Source organism: Anabrus simplex, chromosome 1 (assembly GCF_040414725.1).
Source record: "Anabrus simplex isolate iqAnaSimp1 chromosome 1, ASM4041472v1, whole genome shotgun sequence".
Classification (NCBI taxonomy): Eukaryota; Metazoa; Arthropoda; class Insecta; order Orthoptera; family Tettigoniidae; genus Anabrus; species Anabrus simplex.
This window is the reverse complement of record NC_090265.1, coordinates 1622560103-1622583415: the sequence shown is the minus strand read 5'-3', so window position 1 is coordinate 1622583415 and position 23313 is coordinate 1622560103. Positions and strand designations below refer to the sequence as shown.

General features: G+C 38.2%; 1 protein-coding gene across 1 annotated transcript in view; it reads right to left on the bottom strand.

Annotated features, from left to right (window-relative positions):
• Positions 1-23313, bottom strand: part of LOC136881221 (DDB1- and CUL4-associated factor 13) — a 170023-nt gene that overhangs the window by 38133 nt on the left and 108577 nt on the right. The window contains exon 6 of the mRNA XM_067153953.2: positions 2494-2647. Coding sequence (XP_067010054.1) covers positions 2494-2647 — 154 coding nt within the window. The remainder of the gene's footprint in view (positions 1-2493; positions 2648-23313) is intronic.

Genomic DNA, 23313 nt, shown 5'->3' with positions numbered 1-23313 from the left:
ACATAGGTATGCTGAAGGCTCGGTGAACTAGGCTGTTGTATGTGGCTCGTTTGTGGGACTGGGGGTGCACTGAATCTTGGCGAATGGTGGAGGCTGTTTCATTTCAATACAAGAACTTACTGATTTCCATGATTATAATTTTTACAACACCCCATTTATACTTTATTCTTTGTTAAAAACCTCTTATTATGTATATTCCTTGTATTATTAACTATTACCATAACATCTCATTTCACTTGTTATTCTTTAAAATAATATTGTCTTAGGATTTCGCCACAAATGATCTTTGCTCCAATACGGCTGATGATGACCCCTAGATGGGTCGAAACTAGTACCGTATAATTTTGTAATCTTGTGAATATATTGTATTGAAAAGGTTGAAACATTTAAGTTATTATTATTATTACTTATATATTGTTCAATACGGACCAAAAACATGAAATTCATAACCATCAAAGGTGACACATCTCTCCAAAGTTGTTTACCCTTGCCTTGGAAGATGTATTCAAACCCCTTTATTGGGATAATAAAGGAATAAAAATCAACGGGTTATATTTGAACCACCTGTGTTTTGCCGATGACATTGTGCTCATAAATGAAAATCTAGATGAGCTAGAAAGCATGACCCAAGAATTAAAAACTGCTTCTGTTAAGATTGGTTTGGAAATGAACATTAATAAAACGAAAATACTAAGCCCAGACAGTCGACCACTTAAAATGGGAAACCAATATATAGAAGCTGTTGATGAGTACATCTATCTTGGACACAAGATAAAACTTGGAAAAGACAACCAACATGCAGAAATTCCTCGCACAATAGGTATGAGTTGGACTGCATTCCGAAAACTGATTCATCCTCACCAGCAAGGATGTTAAAATTAACCTGAAGACCAAGGTTTAAAATACGTGCATGCTGCCAGTTACTACTACGGTCTGGAAACGATGACTCTGACGAAGGAAAGTGCTCGCAAGCATCAGCAAACACAATGAGCCATGGAGCGACAGATGCTAGGGATCAGCCTTAGGGATAAGATCCATTCAGAGGACATCAGGAGAAGAACTAACGTAACAGACATCCTAGAGAGAGTACCAAGACTAAAATGGCAATGGGTAGGACACCTAGCTCGACAAGATTACAACAGGTGGACCTCTAGGATTGTTCATTGGAGACCATGGGAACACAAGAGAGGCATCGGAAGATCCCAGAAGAGATGGCTCGACGACATAAAGCTGTTGGCTGGAACACGCTGGTTCCAAGTGGCTAAAGACTGATGACAATGGAAGCATATGGAAGAGGCCTATATCCAGCAGTGGATTGAAATAGGCTAGAAAAAAAGATATTCCTAAGTGTGTGCTTCCCAGAGAAGAAGCCAAAAACGCGGGCAATATTTATTACAACCACAAATAAAAAATATTAAATGAACGTCGAAAACAATGTGTCTTATATACGCTAGTGTAGAATTAAATAAGGAAAATACTGGTATAACTCACATTGCAATAGGCCTATTGGTTCGTTTGTAATTAAAGCCTAAACTCGAGTGTCCATAATAAAAAATCCAACAGTAGGTACCACCACCCCATCAACACAGTAATTAAAACTGAGGGGACTTTTTCTCTTGGTGAAACATACAACCTGACTTCCCATCCCATTTACCATCATACTATTGTCTGCTGGCCATCTCAGAACAATATCTAGGTCTTTTTTTAGTCAGTCACAATCCTGCAACATACAGTATAACTTCATCTGCAAATAGCCTTACCTGTGATTCCAGTTCTTTACTTAACATTTATATATAAATATAACAAAACATAAAGCTACAATAATACTGACGAGGTACATGACACTTTCCACTTCTTCCAGTTTGCTTCCTTACTTCCACAAAGATTTTCTTTTTTGCTATTTGCTTCACGTCGCACCGACACAGATAGGTCTTATGGCAACAATGGGACAGGAAAGGCCTAGGAATGAGAAGGAAGCGGCCATGTCCTTAATTAAGGTACAGCCCCAGCATTTGCCTGGTGTGAAAATGGGAAACCACGGAAAACCATCTTCACGGCTGCCGACAGTGGGGATCGAACCCACTATCTCCCAGATGCGAGCTCACAGCTGCGTGCCCCTAACCACATGGCCAACTCGCCCGGTTACAAAGATATTAACTTGGTGATTATACCTGACATAATGTATAAGCAAATGTTGTTCACAGTGACTTTGGTCATTCCAGCCACCTTTGGTATAGAATCTGTTTCATTCTGAGTCCCAAGAAGTGGAAAATATTCTACACTGTACTGCAATTTGATGTATTCAAATTCTTACAGTTGTAATTATATTCTCTCACGCTAGGCACAAAACAGAAAAATCTGGTATACAGACATTATATTATTCACATTAGATGAAAAGAAGAATGGAGGAGGAGGATGACTGTTACGGACGTGAAATGAATGCAAGCTCAGCCTTCAAAATGATAACATCTAGAGCACATCATATCTACTCACCTTATCCACTTGATATATTCTGATACTTTTATCATATCCTCCACTGACAAATTCCTTCCCTGTGGGGGCATAATCTACGTACATAACTGCGGATGTGTGATCCATGTGGACATTCATCGGCTGTTTCAAGTTTCTCATGTCAAAGGTATACAAACTGTAATACAAAAGAAATTGATAATTTCTGAATCAGTTTCATTCTGAGATTGGAAAATTCTTTTATAATGTAATAACTTAGACTTAAATTCACTAGTGGTACACCAAGAAAAAAATGTTTATAAAACATGAATACTTAGATGCATTCAATTTTGAACTGTCATATATATTTCCAAATTCTTTTTTTTTTTTGCTAGGGGCTTTACGTCGCACCGACACAGATAGGTCTTATGGCGACGATGGGATAGGAAAGGCCTAGGAGTTGGAAGGAAGCGGCCGTGGCCTTAATTAAGGTACAGTCCCAGCATTTGCCTGGTGTGAAAATGGGAAACCACGGAAAACCATCTTCAGGGCTGCCGATAGTGGGATTCGAACCTACTATCTCCCGGATGCAAGCTCACAGCCGCGCGCCTCTACGCGCACGGCCAACTCGCCCGGTATTTCCAAATTCTAAGTGTTCATTGAAAATAATTTGTACTTCTTTGTTCAAAATTGATGGTGTAGCCGTTAGAAGAAAGCACCAAGGAGAAAACATGATGATGTTTGTTGTTTAAAGGGACCTAACAGCTAGGTCATCGGCCCCTAATGGTACAAGGTGCAATGAAATGAAACTATAATTAACCATTCAAAATGTATCCACTGACTAGAATCTAAAACGAAACATGATGAAAAATTGATCATGAATCCAAAACAATCAGTGGATCCAATTCCCAATGCCTTATTTTCTGAGTTGATGGTTGTTGCACGAAGGGGTCTAAAACCCAGATCACTAGCCCCTCATAATGGTACTAATCACTGGTAAAGCAGAACCATAGTCTTCCTCTAGAGTGGTACTAATTTTTTTTTTTTTTTTTTGCTAGGGGCTTTACGTCGCACCGACACAGATAGGTCTTATGGCGACGATGGGATAGGAAAGGCCTAGGAGTTGGAAGGAAGCGGCCGTGGCCTTAATTAAGGTACAGCCCCAGCATTTGCCTGGTGTGAAAATGGGAAACCACGGAAAACCATTTTTAGGGCTGCCGATAGTGGGATTCGAACCTACTATCTCCCGGATGCAAGCTCACAGCCGCGCGCCTCTACGCGCACGGCCAACTCGCCCGGTAGTGGTACTAATCACAGGTAATGTAGACTCATGGTGTTCCTCACATGGTGGTACTAAAGAACAGGTAATGCAGACCCATGGAATCTCACACATAATAGCACAACTTACAGATAACACAGGCCCATGGTGTTTCTCACATAAGGGTACTACTCACAAGCAACGCAGACCCATGGTGTTCCTCACATAGTGGGACTTATCATGGGAACCGGCTAGATCCGTGGTGTTCCTCACATAGTGGGACTAATTCAAAGTTAAAAACTTCATAGTTGTTCCGTATTGAACTGAGAATCACAAAGGTAAATTGAATGTAAGAGTTCCACCTTTTCAATACAATACAATACAATACAATACAATACAATACAATTCTGTTGCACAGGATTATGTCAAAAGTTTATTGTGGTGTCATCAGCCTATCACATAAACAGTCAAGAAAGACCCAACTCAACAAATCCAACGTCTCTGAAACAAACTCTAAAGAACACCTCATTTCTTTTTACCGATCAGGAAAAAACAAGACTATCGAACATGAATCAGGGTCTGCCCACTGCACGGATAAAGCTTTCCCTAAAATCCACAAGGACGATGTCCCCATCCGCCCGATTATTAATTACAGACCCAGCCCACTATATAAATTAGTTCAGAAAAATTACAGATTTTTGTCAAATAAATCTGTAAAAAAAACACCACAGAGTTGATTAAGAAATTAGACAACTTTGAAATTCAAAGCCACCATTCGATCCACTCTTTTGATATTCCTAACATGTATCCCAGTATTGATACCAAAAAACTATTTACCATTATCGAAGGAAACTTAAGCAAATACAGTTGTTTAAAAGCAAACATGAGATTCAGGATTTTATGACTGTCATGCGTCGCTTCGAACTGGAGACTAGATATATGCAGGTCTTGCTCAGGAACCAGCATAAGTCCCTGTATTTTGATGCCTGGTGATAGGAAGTGTGGATACTTCCTGGTGTTGTGGGTTTTTTGTATATAAAATTTTATTCTCAGAATTGGTTAAGTCCTTTTATGTTGAGTAAACCTAGTGATGGAAGTTGCAATACTTTCAGGTGCTGTGTGGTAACAGCTAGAGTTACTGGCAACTGTCAGCAATGTTATTTCCTCTGCTGTGGGATCTTGTGGTAGACAGACTGCTGGATGTTGTCAGCAGATTAGACTACACTTTTGGCTAAACTGAAGAAATTGTTTTTCTGGTGCATGGAAAATTCAGAAACACTGTTAAGGAACAAATGCAAAAAGCACTTGATGTTGTTTCCAACTGGGCGACTTAAAATAAGCTCTCATTAACCTGAGATTGCTCCCTACACCACGTCTTTATAAATGGTGAAGAAATTAAAATGTTGGCTGATGTGAAGTATTTGAGAGTAATTCTTGACTTAGAGATTACCTGGAAGTAACTTTTTAAGGAAATCTACAGAAAATTCACAACCACTTTTGTTGTAATCTAATGGATGTATGGTACCGTAAAATGTCGCTGTAACCAACGCCAATATAATGCAATGTTCAGAATTGCAAAAAAAAAAAAAATGGCACCTTCCCTTTTTCCTATTTAGTGTGTGTTAAAATATTTCATTTTAATGAAAATCAAACTTTCAGTAGAACAAATTAATAGCTGGCCCTTTTGCCTATATTTAACATTATTTTTTCAAAATATAATTGAAATTCATTCTGTTTCATTCACCAGGCATTTCACACAACACAACACCCTCCTATGCACGTAAGAACAAACCACATACTCATTACAACAAATGCACATAATTAGCTAATTTTTTTTTTTTTACAATTGGCTTTACACTGCACCGATATAGATAGGTCTTGTGGCAATAATTGGATAGGAAAGGGCTATGAGTGGGGAGCAAGCAGCTGTGGTGTTAATTAAGATACAGTCCCAGCATTTGCCTAGTGTGAAAATGGGAAACCATGGAAAACCATTTTCTGGGCTGCTGACAGTGGGGTTCGAAACCCACTATCTGCCAAGTACAAGCTCACAGCTGCGCATCCCTAACTGCACAGCCAATTCGCTCGGTAATGAAATGGCGTATGGCTTTTAGTGCCGGGAGTGTCCGAGGACATGTTCGGCTCGCCACGTGCAGGTCTTTTGATTTGACGCCTGTAGGCGACCTACGCATCGTGATGAGGATGAAATGATGATGAAGACGGCCCATACACCCAGCCCCCGTGCCAGCGAAATTAACCAATTAAGGTTAAAATTCCCGACCCTGCCGGGAATCGAACTCGGGACCCCTGTGACCAAAGGCCACATTTAGCCATGGAGCTGGACACTTGCTCGGTGATAGCTGATTACAAATATCACATAACCAAACCGCATAACAATTCTAGTCAGCATGTTGCCTACCGAACAACATGTGAAGATGATAAGTTTCTTAAAACAAATGTATATTTTATTCAGTTATGGAGTACATCATTATGTAGGATTAATTTCTTGTAAATAAAACATAAATTAAAGCTAATTTCCCATGTAATATTGTCTTGGGAAGAGACATTAATATCAATATACTGGAAGCAAGAAGCAATGCAGATGTTCAGGGCTGCGTGGAGATCACTGAAGGAAGAAATCATTGCAAACTGTTTTAGAAAAGTTGGAGTGATTTATGTAGAAAACATCATCAGAGAAAGTGAAGTTTGGATGATGTGGAAACAGAGGAAAACTGGAAGCGTTTGTGTGAGAAGCTGCATGAGCCAGTAAGGATGAATCTTGCCCGTTACATCAATATGGACTGTGATGTGTTACTGCAAAAAGAAATCCCTGATGATGAAATTGTGGCAGACATTAGTGATAGAAATCCACGTGATAATGAGGTGGAAGAGGAAGATGTGCCTCAAAGTGTTTGATAAAGTTTGACTATTGAGCAGGCAACAATAATCATAATGTTATTGGCTTTATGGCCAACTTATGTTTATGTTTTTCGGAGACACCGCGGTGCAAGAATTTAGTCCCGCAGGAGTTCTTTAATGTGCCAGTAAACCTATCGACACGAGGCTGACGTATTTGAGCACCTTCAAATACCACCAGACTGAGCCAGGATCAAACCTACCAAGCTGGAGTAAGAAGGCCAGCGCCCCAACCGTCTGAGCCACTCAACCAGGCCGCAAGCAACAAACATGGCACATAGTCTTCAAGATTTTCTTCTGGCACAACAGATATGTCCAAATATTTGTACCTGATAACGTACCTGTTTTACTAACAGTAATGAAAAATATGGTTCTACTAAGGACGATACATACATTACCTATGCATGGGAAAGTGTAAATGACGTATAATTGCAAGTGGAAATAGTAAGTGCTGTGGCAAACCTACCATGTGCTAACAGTTTATGGGGGATATGCAACACACTCCTTGAGAGTTTGGATGTTTTAAACATAATTACACTGAAATATTTACAATTAGGAAGCTGTGAAGGCCATCTGTTGTGTTTACTACCCAAACCAAACTTCTATTCCATTACATGAAATTCTGATTCTTCTTTCGAAAAAAAAAAAAAAAAAAAAAAAGAATTGTCTCTTCCTCAATGAGGACCAACCAATGGGATCACCAATGCCTACGTAACTTGTGAACATTGAAACATAACAATTCATCTCTACGATGAATTAGTAGGCATATTTCTGGACCAAAAGCATTTTTTTTTTTCATTTTGTATTGAAGACACTTTGTTTTCTCCTTAACCCTAAGGCTGGTGGGTAACATGACATGTCTTCCAAGTGTTTTCAGCCTTCGGCCAGGAGCTTCAAGTGGCGACAGGTGTGCTCGCCTTTGATATTGCTGATAAATTGCACTCTACGTCTTCCTTTGGTCCTTTTGACACTTCTATGTATCTTAAATAGAAGATCATAATAGTCTGAAGCTAAAATAAGAACAAATTTATGGAAATCTATTGTACAATATTCTTATTAAAACATTTATATAGAGGATTAATCACCTATAACTTGCACCATAAATACAGGGTCTCTCTTATAAACTAAGACCGAATACACGGTGTTTGTACTCTGCGCTATGGCAGCTGCTTCAGCCTAACTTATGTCGCACGTGGCCGCTCTGCTTTTTAACCCTAAACCGGGCGCGCTGGTGAATTTCGTTCACCAACCTGCGTATTTCACTTGTAGTTTTTAGTTCCTAAGAGCTATAACCGTCGTGCTGCTAGTACCTTCCGGCGAAGTCTTATCGATACTCTCAGCGTAGCGGTATCTGTTCAGGAAGTTGTACGTGTCACGCTATTCGACCTTGACTCGCACTTGCCGACAATTGGTGAACTTTCTTCAGCACGCGCCCAGAAATGTAAGTAAAATTGTACCTTAGACGTTCTTGGAGTTTCATTATTTTAAAATGTAGACTATAGAGGAAACAAAATTAACTTTCTATTTTTATTGTAGGGCAAAGTTTGTGAAGGATGAAGACATACAAACACTGTTACAGGCTGATGAGGAGGAAGGATCTGCGAGAGCTGAAGTTTGTGATTTTTCTGATGGTGAAGATGAAGTGGTAAATTATTCAGACGTTGATCATGACAGTGAGAGTGAACAAGAAGCTGATATAGGCGTAGTTGATAGCTATGAACACGACGAACTATAGAGGGATTTTTTCTTTGGGAAATACGAAACAATGAGGTGCACCACTAACTTTTCAAGGGCTACCTCTATGATTGAAGAATTTTTCGTTTCAACTCATGAATAAGTGGTTGGTTGAGCGAACTAAGATAGGAACACTGTCTCCAGATATCCGAGCAGTGTTATCCCCATACCATCAGGAAGAAACATCAAAAGAAACAGAAGTGCCATCGAAGAGAGGGCAATGCATTCACTGAGAGTGGAAACAAAATCAAGTCACCACAATGAAGTGTAATCAGTGTCATAACTTTGCGTGTAAAGCACACTCTAAAAGGTGCTTTAGATGTGTAAGGTATGAGAATAATGCTAATGATTAATGAAGATTGTTAGAAGTGTTTCATTTTAAGTCCTCGTGATTTAAGTATTCTTCTTCTTCTTCTTCTTCTTCTTCTTCTTCTTCATAGTACCGTATCAGGTCCCCCTGACGTTGGCGGTCACTGTGGCGAATGCAGTACGATCTCTTGCTAGGTGGAAAAGTCTTTCAACACTGTGAATTCCAGTCCATTCTTTGATGTTTCCAAGCCATGACATTCGCCTCCTCCCGACACCTCTTCGACCCTGTGTTTTGCCTTGTACAATCCGCTGTAAGATGAGGTAACGGTAATTTCTAAGGATGTGGCCAAGGTAAGAGATCTTCCGGAGTTTTATTGTTTGAACGAGTTCCCGACTTGCTCTTGGCCTTCTGAGTACTTCTTGGTTCGTTAGTCGTGCAACCCACGAAATCCTGAGCATCCTACGGTGGATCCACATTTCAAAGGCTTCCAAGCGTTTCACTGATATATTCTTGAGAGTCCATGTTTCCACACCATATAGCAAGGCTGACCATATATAGCACTTGACCATCCTCTGTCTAAGTTTTAAATTTAAGTAGTCATTGCAAAAGAAAGATTTCAATTTTGTAAATATTTTTCGTGCTATTGCTATCCTCTGTTTCACTTCTTTCTCGGGATCAAGTTCTTCAGTGACAATGGCACCCAGATATTTAAAAGTGGTTACTCTCTCAATCTGTCAGTTGTTTAGTTGTAAGATTGCCTCAGCATTGGCACGTCTGCTGAAGATCATGAACTTGGTCTTGTTTACATTTATTTTTAGTCCCATGTCCTCACTTACTGCACTGATATTATTGAGCAGGAGTTGGAGACCTTTAAAATTGTCACACAGGACGACTGTATCATCCGCATATCTTATGTTGTTAATTATGCCGCCATTTACTTTTATTCCATATTGTTGATTTTCTAAAGCTGTTTTGAAAATTTTATCCGAGTAAAGGTTGAATAACAATGGAGACAAAACACAACCTTGTCTAACTCCTCTTTGGATGGCTATCTCGTTTGTAGTTTGATTTCCGATTCGGACAACGGCCTTTTGTCACCAGTAAAGGTTTTCAATAATGCGGATATCTTTGCTGTCAACTCCTATATCCTTCATGAGTTCTACAAGTTTTGGATGTTGTACTCTGTCAAGTATTCATCGGTTTCAATTTTATTTTCAGTCTTCAACCCATGAATATTTTTACTCTTTTTTATTATATGTATGTACTGTCACTTGTAATTTGTGTTGTAATTAGTATGTCAAAGGATTATAAAGCACATAAGGAGTAACAATATCAGTCGTGTAAGAGTTAGTACTTCTTAACCAGTTGCTAAGACTAAGAAAAATGAATGGTGAACGAAATTCACCACGCGCCCAGCAATCTGAGATGAAATCTTACCTTATAAAAGATTGATGCTTATGAATTTCATGTTTTTGGTCCGTATTGAACTGAGAATAATATATAAGTAATAATAATAATAACGTAAATGTTTCCACCTTTTCAATACAATATATTCACAAAATTACAAAATTATACGGTACTAGTTTCGACCCATCTAGGGGTCATCATCAGCCGTATTGGAGCAAAGATCATTTGTGGCGAAATCCTAAGACAATATTATTTTAAAGAATAACAAGTGAAAAGAGATGTTATGGTAATAGTTAATAATACAAGGAATATACATACTAAGAGGTTTTTAACAAAGAATAAAGTATAAATGGGATGTTGTAAAAATTATAATCATGGAAATCAGTAAGTTCAGCCCCACCTTAAGCCCTCTTCCTAAGCCATATTTCATTTCAATACAAGAACTTACTGATTTCCATGATTATAATTTTTACAACACCCCATTTATACTTTATTCTTTGTTAAAAACCTCTTAGTATGTATATTCCTTGTATTATTAACTATTACCATAACATCTCTTTTCACTTGTTATTCTTTAAAATAATATTGTCTTAGGATTTCGCCACAAATGATCTTTGCTCCAATACGGCTGATGATGACCCCTAGATGGGTCGAAACTAGTACCGTATAATTTTGTAATTTTGTGAATATATTGTATTGAAAAGGTGGAAACATTTACGTTATTATTATTATTATTATTACTTATATATTATAAAAGATACTGGAAGTGACATTCTTCCTGGGATATATAGGCATTGTATCTGGTGACCACTGTAACGGACTCCTCACGTCACCGGCACCTATTGTTATGAAAATTGCCATGCATATAACCTTCTACTATTAATATGGACTTACACTCATCTTGATATAAACCGTACTTTTTCTGCAACTGGACTTACATACTTCAGTGAATTTGGACACATCATACTTTGCATGAACTCTGCTCTATCCATCTCTACGATCTACGATAAACTGACTTCCTTCTCGCCAGCTGACGTCATACGACATCGCCTGGTTCGTCGCACATGCTCCAGTAACCTCCCCTCTACTCCACTGTATAAATACCTGGCCTCTCTCTGCATATTTTGAGATGGACTTTGGCTTGTGTGGAGGGAGGAACATCTAACGTCGTCTCCGTCCTTAGGGACATGTGCCCAGGAGTCTCCATTTTCGGGCAGTACCACCTGTATCATGATGAGGTATGACAAACGCTTAATTACTTTCCTGTAAATACTTCTACTTGCATCGGGAGCTACTTTCCTTTGAATTTCTCACAGGGAGCATGGCATTTCCAGGCCGAGATTTCACTCGTCTTTTCAATATTTAAAATCTCTTTTGTCGAACCTAGTGTCAACTTTGTTTCTAACTGTGCGTGTGGTATATTTGCAACTCCGCGACTTCTACACACACTCGTATTTAATCAGTGCTTCGCCATTTGTGCTTCTGAATGTCTTGAAACTGCTTCATTTGAACTATATGGTGATTTTTGACTGCATGACAACGTTACTTAGTGTCAATTCACGTGGTAACTGAAGTGTTATGACTTGCATATTACTTTCAAACTTTATTTCGAAGATTACCTGCTGGTATACTCTGATTTTGTAACTGTGAACATCTTTTTTTATTCTTGTTGTTATTCTGGGTTTCTCTTCTTATGGTCGTATTTATCCTTTCCTTGTTTGTCCCTTTCCATTCCTGCTTTATTCTCTCTTATTTGCTTTCTTTCTCGTGGATATCTTATTTTTGTGTAATAGATTTGCATTTTGTATATGTGGTTGAGAAAATTCCATATTTGTATATTCTTCTTTTCATGTAAATTTCTAGAGTTTCGATTTAATTATTTCAATATATCTGTTTCCAAATTTTATCATGGTTTCTCATCTATTTTCATCCGTCATGTCCCTTATTTCTTCTCACACTCTCCTTTAATTTTTAATGTTATTAAGCACTGTTTCCACTGCGCTATGTGTTGTTACTCTGGAATACTTTTTGGAGATTTTGATTACCGCGGCCTCTGTTCTCAATTCGGCATTTTCTTCACGGCGTGAATATTTCAACCTACTGATTACTAACTATTTGGTGTCATCGATACTTTGAGATCTTCCCTTGGCACTATCATATATATATAACATGTGCATATAACCCCCATGACGGGTTACACCACATTCTGGCTGACATGAGTTCTGTCATTCGTAATGTTTTCTTTCAGTTCCTCCAATGCGTAAGGATTTGTTTGACACAATTTTTCTTTAATTTTACCCCACACGTAAAAATCACACACTGTTACATCTGGAGAATAAGTGGGAAATAGACCAGCACTAATCACTCTGCCTGAAAACACATCCGAGACTGTAAGAAGGGGATCTTCTGCTGTATGAGCACGGGTTGAATCTAGTTGAAACCACTCACACAACTTTTCTTCTTCAGTCAATTGATGGAAGAACGGCATCAAAATGTCATCTTTGTACCTATTAATTTACTGTTGTCTTGAAAGAAAAAAATAGGCCTAATTATTCGTCTTGCACTAACAGCAAACCAAACACCAATCTTCCTATCATAATGAGGGACTTCATAAACACCACTAGGATTTTCTGCACACCAACTGCAAGAGTTATGACTGTTCACACGACCATTAAGATGAAAACAGAACTTCTATGTACGATAATACAGTGTTACAATGAGAACTGCCTTACAATGTTAACAGCTGTGATTCAGGCTGGCGACTGAGGCTTGCCACATCAAACATGTGCGGGCTGCTTGCAAAGTCAAGAACTATGGGCATGTCTCCCATACTCCAGCTTACGCATCGCAAAGTAAAAACGCAGCTTCAACGGTCTTAGTTTATATGAGACACCCTGTATTACTGAAATGGAAGGTGCTATTGAAATGCAGTTTTCACAGAAATTAAGTGTAACCAAGGGCTCATAATTACAGCTCATACATATATTTTAATAACTAACAGAATGCGTATTATTTTAGAAAGATACATTTTTCAAATGGAACAATACCTATTAACATTAACAAAATAAAAACTAGACTAAATTAGAATGTCAATGGTGTTTTTCCCCCCCAAGATTCTAGTACAAGTAGTTTACAAGCTAACATAGTTTGAAAATTGTAAATACCAACAGTTGTCTGCTCCATTCAACTGCTTAGTTATGAGGTTATGTTTTTCTTATCTTCGTTTCCTTTACAGTACAATGATTGCATTACGACTTTCTTGTCAGTTACTTTGTGATAGTTCAACAAGTAGGGCACGGTGGAAGATGTATTTCTCACTGTTGAAAAAGCCGACTTGTTAATAGTGTTGCAGGTTATAAACTTCACTTTCCTTGTCCGTATTGAAGATCTACTTGTGATACAATTCCTTTAGTTTTGCCAATTGCCACCTTTTCAATACAATGAAAGTATATTACAAACTTACATATTTATTATGATGTTTACATGGTACATGTTTCGCTCCTTTTCGTGAGCATCATCAGCCAAACTATCATTAATCTAAGATTGTGTAAGATCATAAAACAATTCTTTTGGTTCAAGATTACTCCTATAAAACTAATTGACAATCTTATAACATTTTAAAAGTCACAAAACAATAAAATTATGTCTTAAGTTAACACTTTTTGTCTAAAATCTTCTTCAGTCCAAACCTTTTATCGCCGAAACTCATCCGGTCAACATCATTTAAAATTGTTTAAAATTACATACATACATGCATACATACATACATACATTACATACATACATACATACATACATACATACATACATACATACATACATACATACATACATACATACATACATACATTATCATTATAGACTGTTATGCCTTTCAGCGTTCAGTCTGCAAGCCTCTGAGAATTTACTAAGCATCGCCATAATCCTCGATTTGCAACTAGTGTTGTGGCCTCATTTAGTTCTATACCTCTTATCTGTAAAACGTTAGAAACCGAGTCTAACCATCATCGTCTTGGCCTCGCTCTACTTCTCTTACCCTCCATAACAGAGTCCATTATTCTCCTAGGTAACCTATCCTCCTCCATTCGCCTCACATGACCCCACCACCGAAGCCGGTTTATGCGTACAGCTTCATCCATAGAGTTCATTCCTAATATAGCCTTTATCTCCTCATTCCGAGTACCCTCCTGCCATTGTTCCCACCTGTTTGTACCAGCAATCATTCTCGCTACTTTCATGTCTGTTACTGCTAACTTATGAATAAGATATCCTGAGTCCATCCAGCTTTCGCTCCCGTAAAGCAAAGTTGGTCTGAAAACTTTTTTTTTTTTTTTGCTAGGGGCTTAACGTCGCACCGACACAGATAGGTCTTATGGCGACGATGGGATAGGAAAGGCCTAGGAGTTGGAAGGAAGCGGCCGTGGCCTTAATTAAGGTACAGCCCAAGCATTTGCCTGGTGTGAAAATGGGAAACCACGGAAAACCATTTTCAGGGCTGCCGATAGTGGGATTCGAACCTACTATCTCCCAGATGCAAGCTCACAGCCCCGCGCCTCTATGCAGGTCTGAAAACAGACCGATGTAAAGATAGTTCCGTCTGGGAGCTGACTTCCTTCTTACAGAATACTGCTGATCGCAACTGCGAGCTCACTGCATTTGCTTTACTGCACCTTGATTCATTCTCTCTTACTATATTACCATCCTGGGAGAACACACAACCTAAATACTTGAAATTATCGACCTGTTCTAGCTTTGTATCACCAATCCGACATTCGATTCTGTTGAATTTCTTACCTACTGACATCAATTTAGTCTTCGAGAGGCTAATTTTCACACCATACTCTTTGCACCTATTTTCAAGTTCCAAGATATTAGACTGCAGGCTTTCAGCACAGTCTGCCATTAAGACCAAGTCATCAGCATAGGCCAAACTGCTTACTACATTTCCACCTAACTGAATCCCTCCCTGCCATTTTATACCTTTCAGCAGATGATCCATGTAAACTACAAACAGAAAAGGTGAAAGATTACAGCCTTGTCTAACTCCTGTAAGTACCCTGAACCAAGAACTCATTCTACCATCAATTCTCACTGAAGCCCAATTGTCAACATAAATGCCTTTGATTGATTTTAATAATCTACTTTTAATTCCATAGTCCCCCAGTATGGCGAACATCTTTTCCCTTGGTACCCTGTCATATGCTTTCTCTAGATCTACGAAACATAAACACAACTGCCTATTCCTCTCGTAGCATTTTTCAATTACCTGGCGCATACTGAAAATCTGATCCTGACAGCCTCTCTGTGGCTTGAAACCACACTGGTTTTCATCCAACTTCCTCTCAACGACTGATCGCACCCTCCCTTCCAGGATGCCAGTGAATACTTTGCCTGGTATACTAATCAATGAGATACCTCGATAGTTGTTGCAATCCTTCCTGTTCCCTTGCTTATATATAGGTACAATTACTGCTTTTGTCCAATCTGAAGGTACCTTACCAACACTCCACGCTAATTTTACTACTCTGAAGCCATTTCATCCCTGCCTTCCCACTGTACTTCACCATTTCAGGTCTAATTTCATCTATCCCGGCTGCCTTATGACAATGGAGTTTATTTACTATCCTTTCCACTTCCTCAAGCATAATTTCACCAACATCATTTTCCTCCTCCCCATGAGCTTGGCTGTTTGCAACACCACCATGATGATTTCCTTTTACATTGAGAAGATGTTCAAAATATTCCCTCCACCTCTCCAGTGATTCCCTGGGATCTATTATGAGTTCACCTGAATTACTCAAAACACTGTTCATTTCCTTTTTCCCTCCCTTCCTAACATTCTTTATTACTGTCCAGAAAGGTTTCCCTGCTGCTTGACCTAGCCTTTCCAGGTTATTACCAAAATCTTCCCATGACTTCTTTTTGGATTCAACAACTATTTGTTTCTCTCTGTTTCTTTCATCTACGTACCAATCCCTGTCTGCCTTGGCCCTTGTTTGGAGCAATTTCTGATAAGCCTTCTTTTTAAGTTTACAGGCTGCTCTCACTTCATCATTCCACCAAGAGATTCGCCTTTTCCCATTTTTACACACAGTTGTTCCTAGGCATTCCCTTGCTGTTTCTATTACAGCATCCCTGTATGCCACCCATTCACTTTCTATATCCTGAACCTGTTTACTGTCTACTGTTCGAAACTTCTCACTAATCATATCCATGTACTTCTGTCTAATTTCCTCGTCCTGGAGACTTTCTACCCTTATTCGTTTGCAGACAGATTTCACTTTCTCTACCCTAGGCCTAGAGATACTTAGTTCACAGCAGATCAGATAGTGGTCTGTATCATCGAAAAATCCGCAAAAAACTTGTACATTCCTAACAGATTTCCTGAATTCAAAGACTGTTAAGATATAGTCTATTATGGATCTGGTACCCCTAGCCTCCCACGTGTAGCGGTGAATAGCCTTATGCTTGAAGAATGTATTCGTAACAGCTAAACCCATACTAGCACAAAAGTCCAGCAAACGCTTCCCATTCCCATTAGCTTCCATATCTTCCCCACATTTACCAATCACCCTTTCGTATCCTTCAGTTCTATTCCCAACTCTCGCATTGAAATCGCCCATTAGCACTATTCTATCCTTGCTGTTGACCCTGACCACGATGTCACTCAATGCTTCATAAAACTTGTCAACTTCATCCTCATCTGCATCCTCACATGGTGAATACACGGACACAATTCTTGTCCTAATTCCTCCCACTGACAAATCTACCCACATCATTCGCTCATTTACGTGCCTAACAGAAACTATGTTGTGTGCAATGGTATTCCTGATAAACAGCCCTACCCCAGACTCTGTCCTTCCCTTTCTAACACCTGTCAAGTACACTTTATAATCTCCTACCTTTTCCTCATTATCTCCCCTTACCCGAATATCACTTACTCCTAGCACATCCAGATGCATCCTCTTTGCTGACTCAGCCAGTTCTACCTTCTTTCTTCCATAAGCCCCATTAATATTGATAGCTCCCCATCGAATTCCATTTCGTTCGCCAAGTTGTTTCCAAGGAGTCCCTCGCCTGTCAAATGGGAGTGGGACTCCATTACTCCCATAGGTCCGAGGCTTGCTTAAAGTGTTCTGAGCTCGGTAAATTCATGAAGCAGGATGCTACCCTACTTGCACATAGTCCAAGTGAGGATCTCTCCTCTAACGGGTTATGGACCACCGGTGAATTGTATAGTCCTAGCCGCCTGAGCACAAGGAGGGCCACGACTCAGAATATGTCCGAGATGCCCACTCCCATTCCATAGCAACTGGTATCCCGACTCTCAGGACCACTTACTAGGCCACTCAGGCGCTGCCCATGGTTCACGAACTGGGACGTGACTACAGTAACCCACAAACATGAACCAAATTAAGAATAAAATAAAGAACTTTGAAATCTGGCTAGTTGTGTTGATTCCCGTTGCTTAACTTGTATAATTGTCATTAAAACTTCATAACACTATTGAATATTTTCTGCAGTTGATAATTGTCATTATGGTCGATAGACTTGTTTATGTTGCTGGAGTAACATTTATAAAATGTATTGGTATTAATTTATATTATGAATGGCGTAAAATTGTTCGTGAACAAACTTGTTGATGAAAACTTTTTGATGTGATATGGGATTTAAAATGTTCTTGAACGTTCCATAATGGCTCATTGGTGTATCTGTAATGAAAGATAAAAATTATATGTTTATGGTTTTGATTGTATTTCTGTATAACATCTTATTAGAAGAATTGTCACTTACTTTCCTTTCTGCTGCATAATTGTTTGGTGTTACCCCTAGCTTCTTGAGAACTACTTGTTATCCTGTTTGCACTTCTTGTGTTGTATGAGTGAGTGTAGATGAGTTTACGTTTTGGCAGGGAGGGGGAAGGGGAAGTTAAGGTAGGCGGCGCATTGGTAGCTGCAGTAGACTGTGGAGGGGATAGTCTAGGGGAAGTGAGGGGAGGAGTTGAGTTTGTTTGTGTCAATAAGCTATTAACTTTTATCAGATTAAAATGTTTATAGAATTTATTTATATCTGATTTGAGTATTTGTATTAGTTCCGGTAATTGTAATAAGATGGGATTCTTTATTTCTATTTCGTCATTTAGGTTTTTATTTTTATTGTATTGTTGATCTAAATGAATATATATGTTTTCCAATTCCGTCATTTCTTTTCCATTTTCTACTCCTCTTAAGATTTTTAAATCCCTTTCAATAGTTGTAAAACTGTGTCCAGTTTCTTGCATGTGTGTACTCATTGCAGAATGTTTCCTGTGTTTGGCTGCATTTACATGTTCAAGATATCTTATTATAAAGCTTCGGCCCGTCTGGCCAACGTATGAAAAATTGCACTCTGCGCACGTGAGCCTATATATTCCAGATCCTTGATATTGATTACTATTTGTATTAACTTTATTGTGGTTGAAGAAAACAGCCAATTATGTCAGACAATTATGTCATCTGCATACAATCTTATTTTTGATGTTATATTGTTCCCTAAATCATTTGCGTATATTAAGAAAAGTAACGGACCGATTATACTACCCTGTGCAATTCCCTTCCAAACTTTCTCTTCCTGCGATACATTATTTCCTACTTTGACTTTCTGAACCCTTGAATTTAGAAATGTTTTTATCCAACATGTAACCCTTACGTCCAATCCCATTCCCTCCAATTTCTTTAATAATATTCGATGTTCCACTCTATCAAAGGCTTTGGAAAGATCTATGGCTATGCAATCTAACTGACCTCCTGAATCCAATTGATCTGATATGTCCTGCTGAAATCCCACCAGTTGTGCCTCACAAGAAATTTTTTTTCTAAATCCATACTGGCTCCTCATGAACCAATTTTTATCATCACATATCCCTCTGATGTACTTTGATATTAAACTCCCCAGTATTTTACAAACTATACTGGTCAGGCTGATTGGTCTGTAGCTCTCTGGTTTCCTTTTATCACCCTTTCCTTTATAAATTGGTATTATTATAGATTCCTTCCATTCCTTTGGTATTACACTATTATTTATGACATAGTCAAAGAGAAATTTTAAATAAGGCACTATGTACCACCCCATTGTCTTTAATACCTCCCCAGTAATTTGATCACTTCCTGCTGCTTTTCCTTGCTGAAGCAGTTGGATTTCTCTGAAAATATCTTCATTTGTGAATGAGAAGCTTCTTGTTTCCCTCTGTGTCTCTCCCTCTCTATCTTCTGTTTCAGTTTCCAACTCCTGACAATCTTCTACTGAATCCCTGAATTCCCTACTAAGTAGGTTTGCTTTTTCAGTATCCGTTAAATAGTGTTCACCCCCTTCTCCCACCATTGTAGGAATTTGGATTCCTTTTCCTTTTTGATTCCTGATATATGAATACAGCTTTTTCCATTTCCCTTTGTGGTCATTACCCTCTTGAAGTATGCCATTCATATAATTCTCTTTTGCTTCCTTTTCCACTCTATTCAGTTTTCTCATTAGCTGTTTTCCAGTTTCTCTACTCTCCGTACCCTCTTTGATTTTCCTGTTTTCTATTCTACATTTTCTTTTTAATTTTCTTATTTCCCTTGTATAATAAACAGGGTCTGAGGTCATTTTACCCTTCTTAACAGGTACAAATCTCTTCTCTCCTTCCCAAATGATTCCTTTCAATTTAGCCCAAAGTGTATCCACATTACTCCCTTCACTTATCCAACAACTGAACTGTGATTTAAGTCGAGTCCCAAATTCATCAACTTTAGTTTTTCTGTACAATTTCTTGTCTTGTGTAACCCTCTTATTAAGCCTTTTTGGTACCAGTCCTACATCCATTATTACAGCCTTATGGTCCCCTATTCCTTCAATTAGCACAGTTTTATCAGAAATTTCCCATGGTTTAACCAAGAATACATCTAGTAAGTTATTGAGACAAGTCGGTTCTTGTACTACTTGTGTAAATCCTCCCTCCCAAATTGACTTATTTGCCAGTTTCTGTTCATGGGCTTCACTTGCAGCTCCATTCCATTCAACTTCAGACAAATTTAGATCTCCCCCAATTATTACCATATCATTATTATTGTTTTTATGAGTATAATTTATTATTTTCTCAAATATTTCCATGTCTCTTTCCTCTCTTCCAGGCCTGCATGTTCCTATAATTCCCACCTCCTTCATATTATCACAAACTAATTTTATCCCTAATATTTCATCCCTTTCATCGGTAAACCAATCATGTGAACAATAAGTTTCCTTCACCAGAATAAACACCCCCACTCCCTTTTCATCTCCTCGATCTCTACGACAGACTGTGTACCCTTCTGGAAATACTTCTCTATTACCCACCCCTTCTCTCAACCATGATTCCACTCCTATCACCACATCAGTCTCATAAGATTCCATCAATGTACCGAATTTTAATTGTTTATTTACTACACTTTGCAGTTTACCAAGAGCAATCCCAGACCCCCTTCCTCCCTAAAACTTGACTGTTGCAATTGGGTAACTTGAAATTCCTTACTTTCCTGAGTTTCATTTTCTAGTTGACTGAGCCAGCTTGAAGTACAGCTGGCTCTTTCTACTAGTTTTCCTGGTCACTATTATAACTCAAGGAAGTTGCCTGTTTTACAGTACATATCTTAAGATTAATAAAATCTAGAACAATATTTGCTATATTTCGTTTACCTGAATTGTTTAGATGGAGGCCATGTTTTATATAACAGTATCTCTCGAAACTGCTGCATTCAATAACCTGAGTATTCCGAGAATGTTTACAAATTTTAACAATATCTGTATTGACCTTGTCCACTTCAATGTTCACACACGAGTCTCTACTCAAATCATGCCTGTGGGACACGTTCACTACAAAGACGTTAGTGTGGGTCAGCTTCCCTAGTGTATGTTTAAGTTGTGATCTTACATTCTTGGCGTCGTCGTGAGCTACGTCGTTCGTCCCACCGATGATAAGCACTGCATCGCCGCTCCTGAAGTTCCTAGATACTTCTTCTACGATTTCCAGGACACTGCTGATGAAAGCTCCTGGATATATTTCTCTGGTTGCTGCTATATTCTCGTCGTTTATCACTCCCGCAATTCCCCTTCCTTGGCTATCACCAAACACAGCTACCTTTGCTGATTTAAGCCTAACTGGATTTTGAATCTGAAATCTAGGCCTAAATTTTAACCTCGGCACAGCAACGGCAGCGGATCGCGATGATTTGGTTTCACGTGCGCGATCAAAATTTCTTCCAGAATTAAATTATTTAGGACAGAAAACCTATTTCTGATGTTTATTTCCGGAAATTCAGTTGTAGATTTCTTCTTAGCCGGCCATCTATGAAGTACTTGACACCACGTGCTCGAGTTTGTTACTGGTACCGGTATATCACTCGAAGAATGGTCAGTCCCAATTCTAGCTATCGCAGTCTTTCTTTTAATTCTTGATTTTCAACTTTAAGAGCCTCATTGTCCTTTTGTAGAATATTTATAATTTCTAATGCACTTTTGTATTCCTCATCGATTGTTTTCGGTGCTTCATCGTCAACGCCGTCGCCAACTACAACATTCCGAACACACTGCTCACAAATCCAGTCAACATTTTCATTAGTTTTTACGTCTCTAGGGCAATTTCCGCACTTATAATGCCACCATCGATCACATGAATCACACAACATTCCATTTTTCACTAATCTTCGACATTTTCTGCACTTTTCGTCACATTTTACGGTTAATTTACTCGGAGGATAAAACACTACGTCGTCATTACCGGGTGCCATTTTGAAAGGAAAAAAAAACTTCCAGAAGGATAGATGGTTTCTAGTATCTTCATGAAAGATATTCCTTCCATATTTAAATAAATCACACAGGTCATACATTGAAATTCAGACACTCATGTGAGAATATGGTTGATTAGTTATGTTTTATGGTTAATTTGGATCAAAGATTATTTTGATAAAGGACACAATGACAAATAATGTTAGGTTTTAAGACGAATATTAGCATATGTATTTGCTAACAAGAAATACTTATCTTTTTCCTGATGCACACAAATATATTATGATAGTCCATAGAAATATAAGACGAAATCCTCATCCTAAGATATCGGAAGAAAAGGAAATGAATTATGATAATGATAAAATGATATATTTTTTTGTGTGTTTCAAACAACGATTTGTAGGATGGAGACGTCCATCATTATTACTGGCATATAAAACGTTTACCAAGATGCCGGTCTCTTTTTTCGGAATTTACATTAAAAATATATAAACAATGAATCCTGAGATCAAACTGGCCTGGATTTCTTTTATGTTCCCGCCCTGGACATAGGAAGGACATGCAAAGGACACAGTCATGGAAAAGTAGCACAAGATGAAATTTATATAGATTTGTATCTACTTACAGACATTTTTATTCTAATTTATATTATATTTTTTAAATTTGAATAATGATGTAAAGGTGATTTACAAGTTCACTTCAGATTTTAAATAATTTTTACTATACGTAACCAGCATGTCAATGATTAACATTCATAGTTTATGCTAACGATGCAAATTCAATTAATTCAATGTAAGATATAAATTTTTCCTTTATTTCATTTTCTTTTTCTCAACTTTCAAACTTCAATAAATGATTATAGTTAAGCTATGCTGGAAGTGCTATTAATCAATTTTGGTTAAGGATAAAAGATAGATTTAGAATTAAAGTATCAAATATATCATATTCTTGTATAGCCAACGGTTTGTAGGATGGAGACGTCCATCATTATTACTGGCGTATAAAACATTTACCAAGATGCCAGTCTCTTTTTCGGAACTTATGTTGAAAAATATATAAACACTGAACCCTGAGATCAAGCTGGCCTGGATTTCTTTCATGTTCCTACCCTGGACACAGGAAGGCCATACAAAGGACACAATCTTGGAAAAGTAGCACAAGATGAAAATAAATACATCCAAAACAAAAGTAATGGAGTACAGTTAAATGAAGTCGGGTGATGCAAGAAATATTAGTTTATGAAATGAAGTAAGTAGATGAATATTGTTACTTGGGTATTAGACTGACTACAGATCGCAGCAGTAAGGCTTTCTTAAGAGGAGAAATTTACTGATTTAACGCTGATACACAAAATCAAATCAGGTTAATGAAAAGTAAAACATCAAATAGGGAAGAAATTAAAGCTATTGAAACAGAGGATGGGATCATTATCAGAGACATGTTAGGAATCAGAGAAGAGATG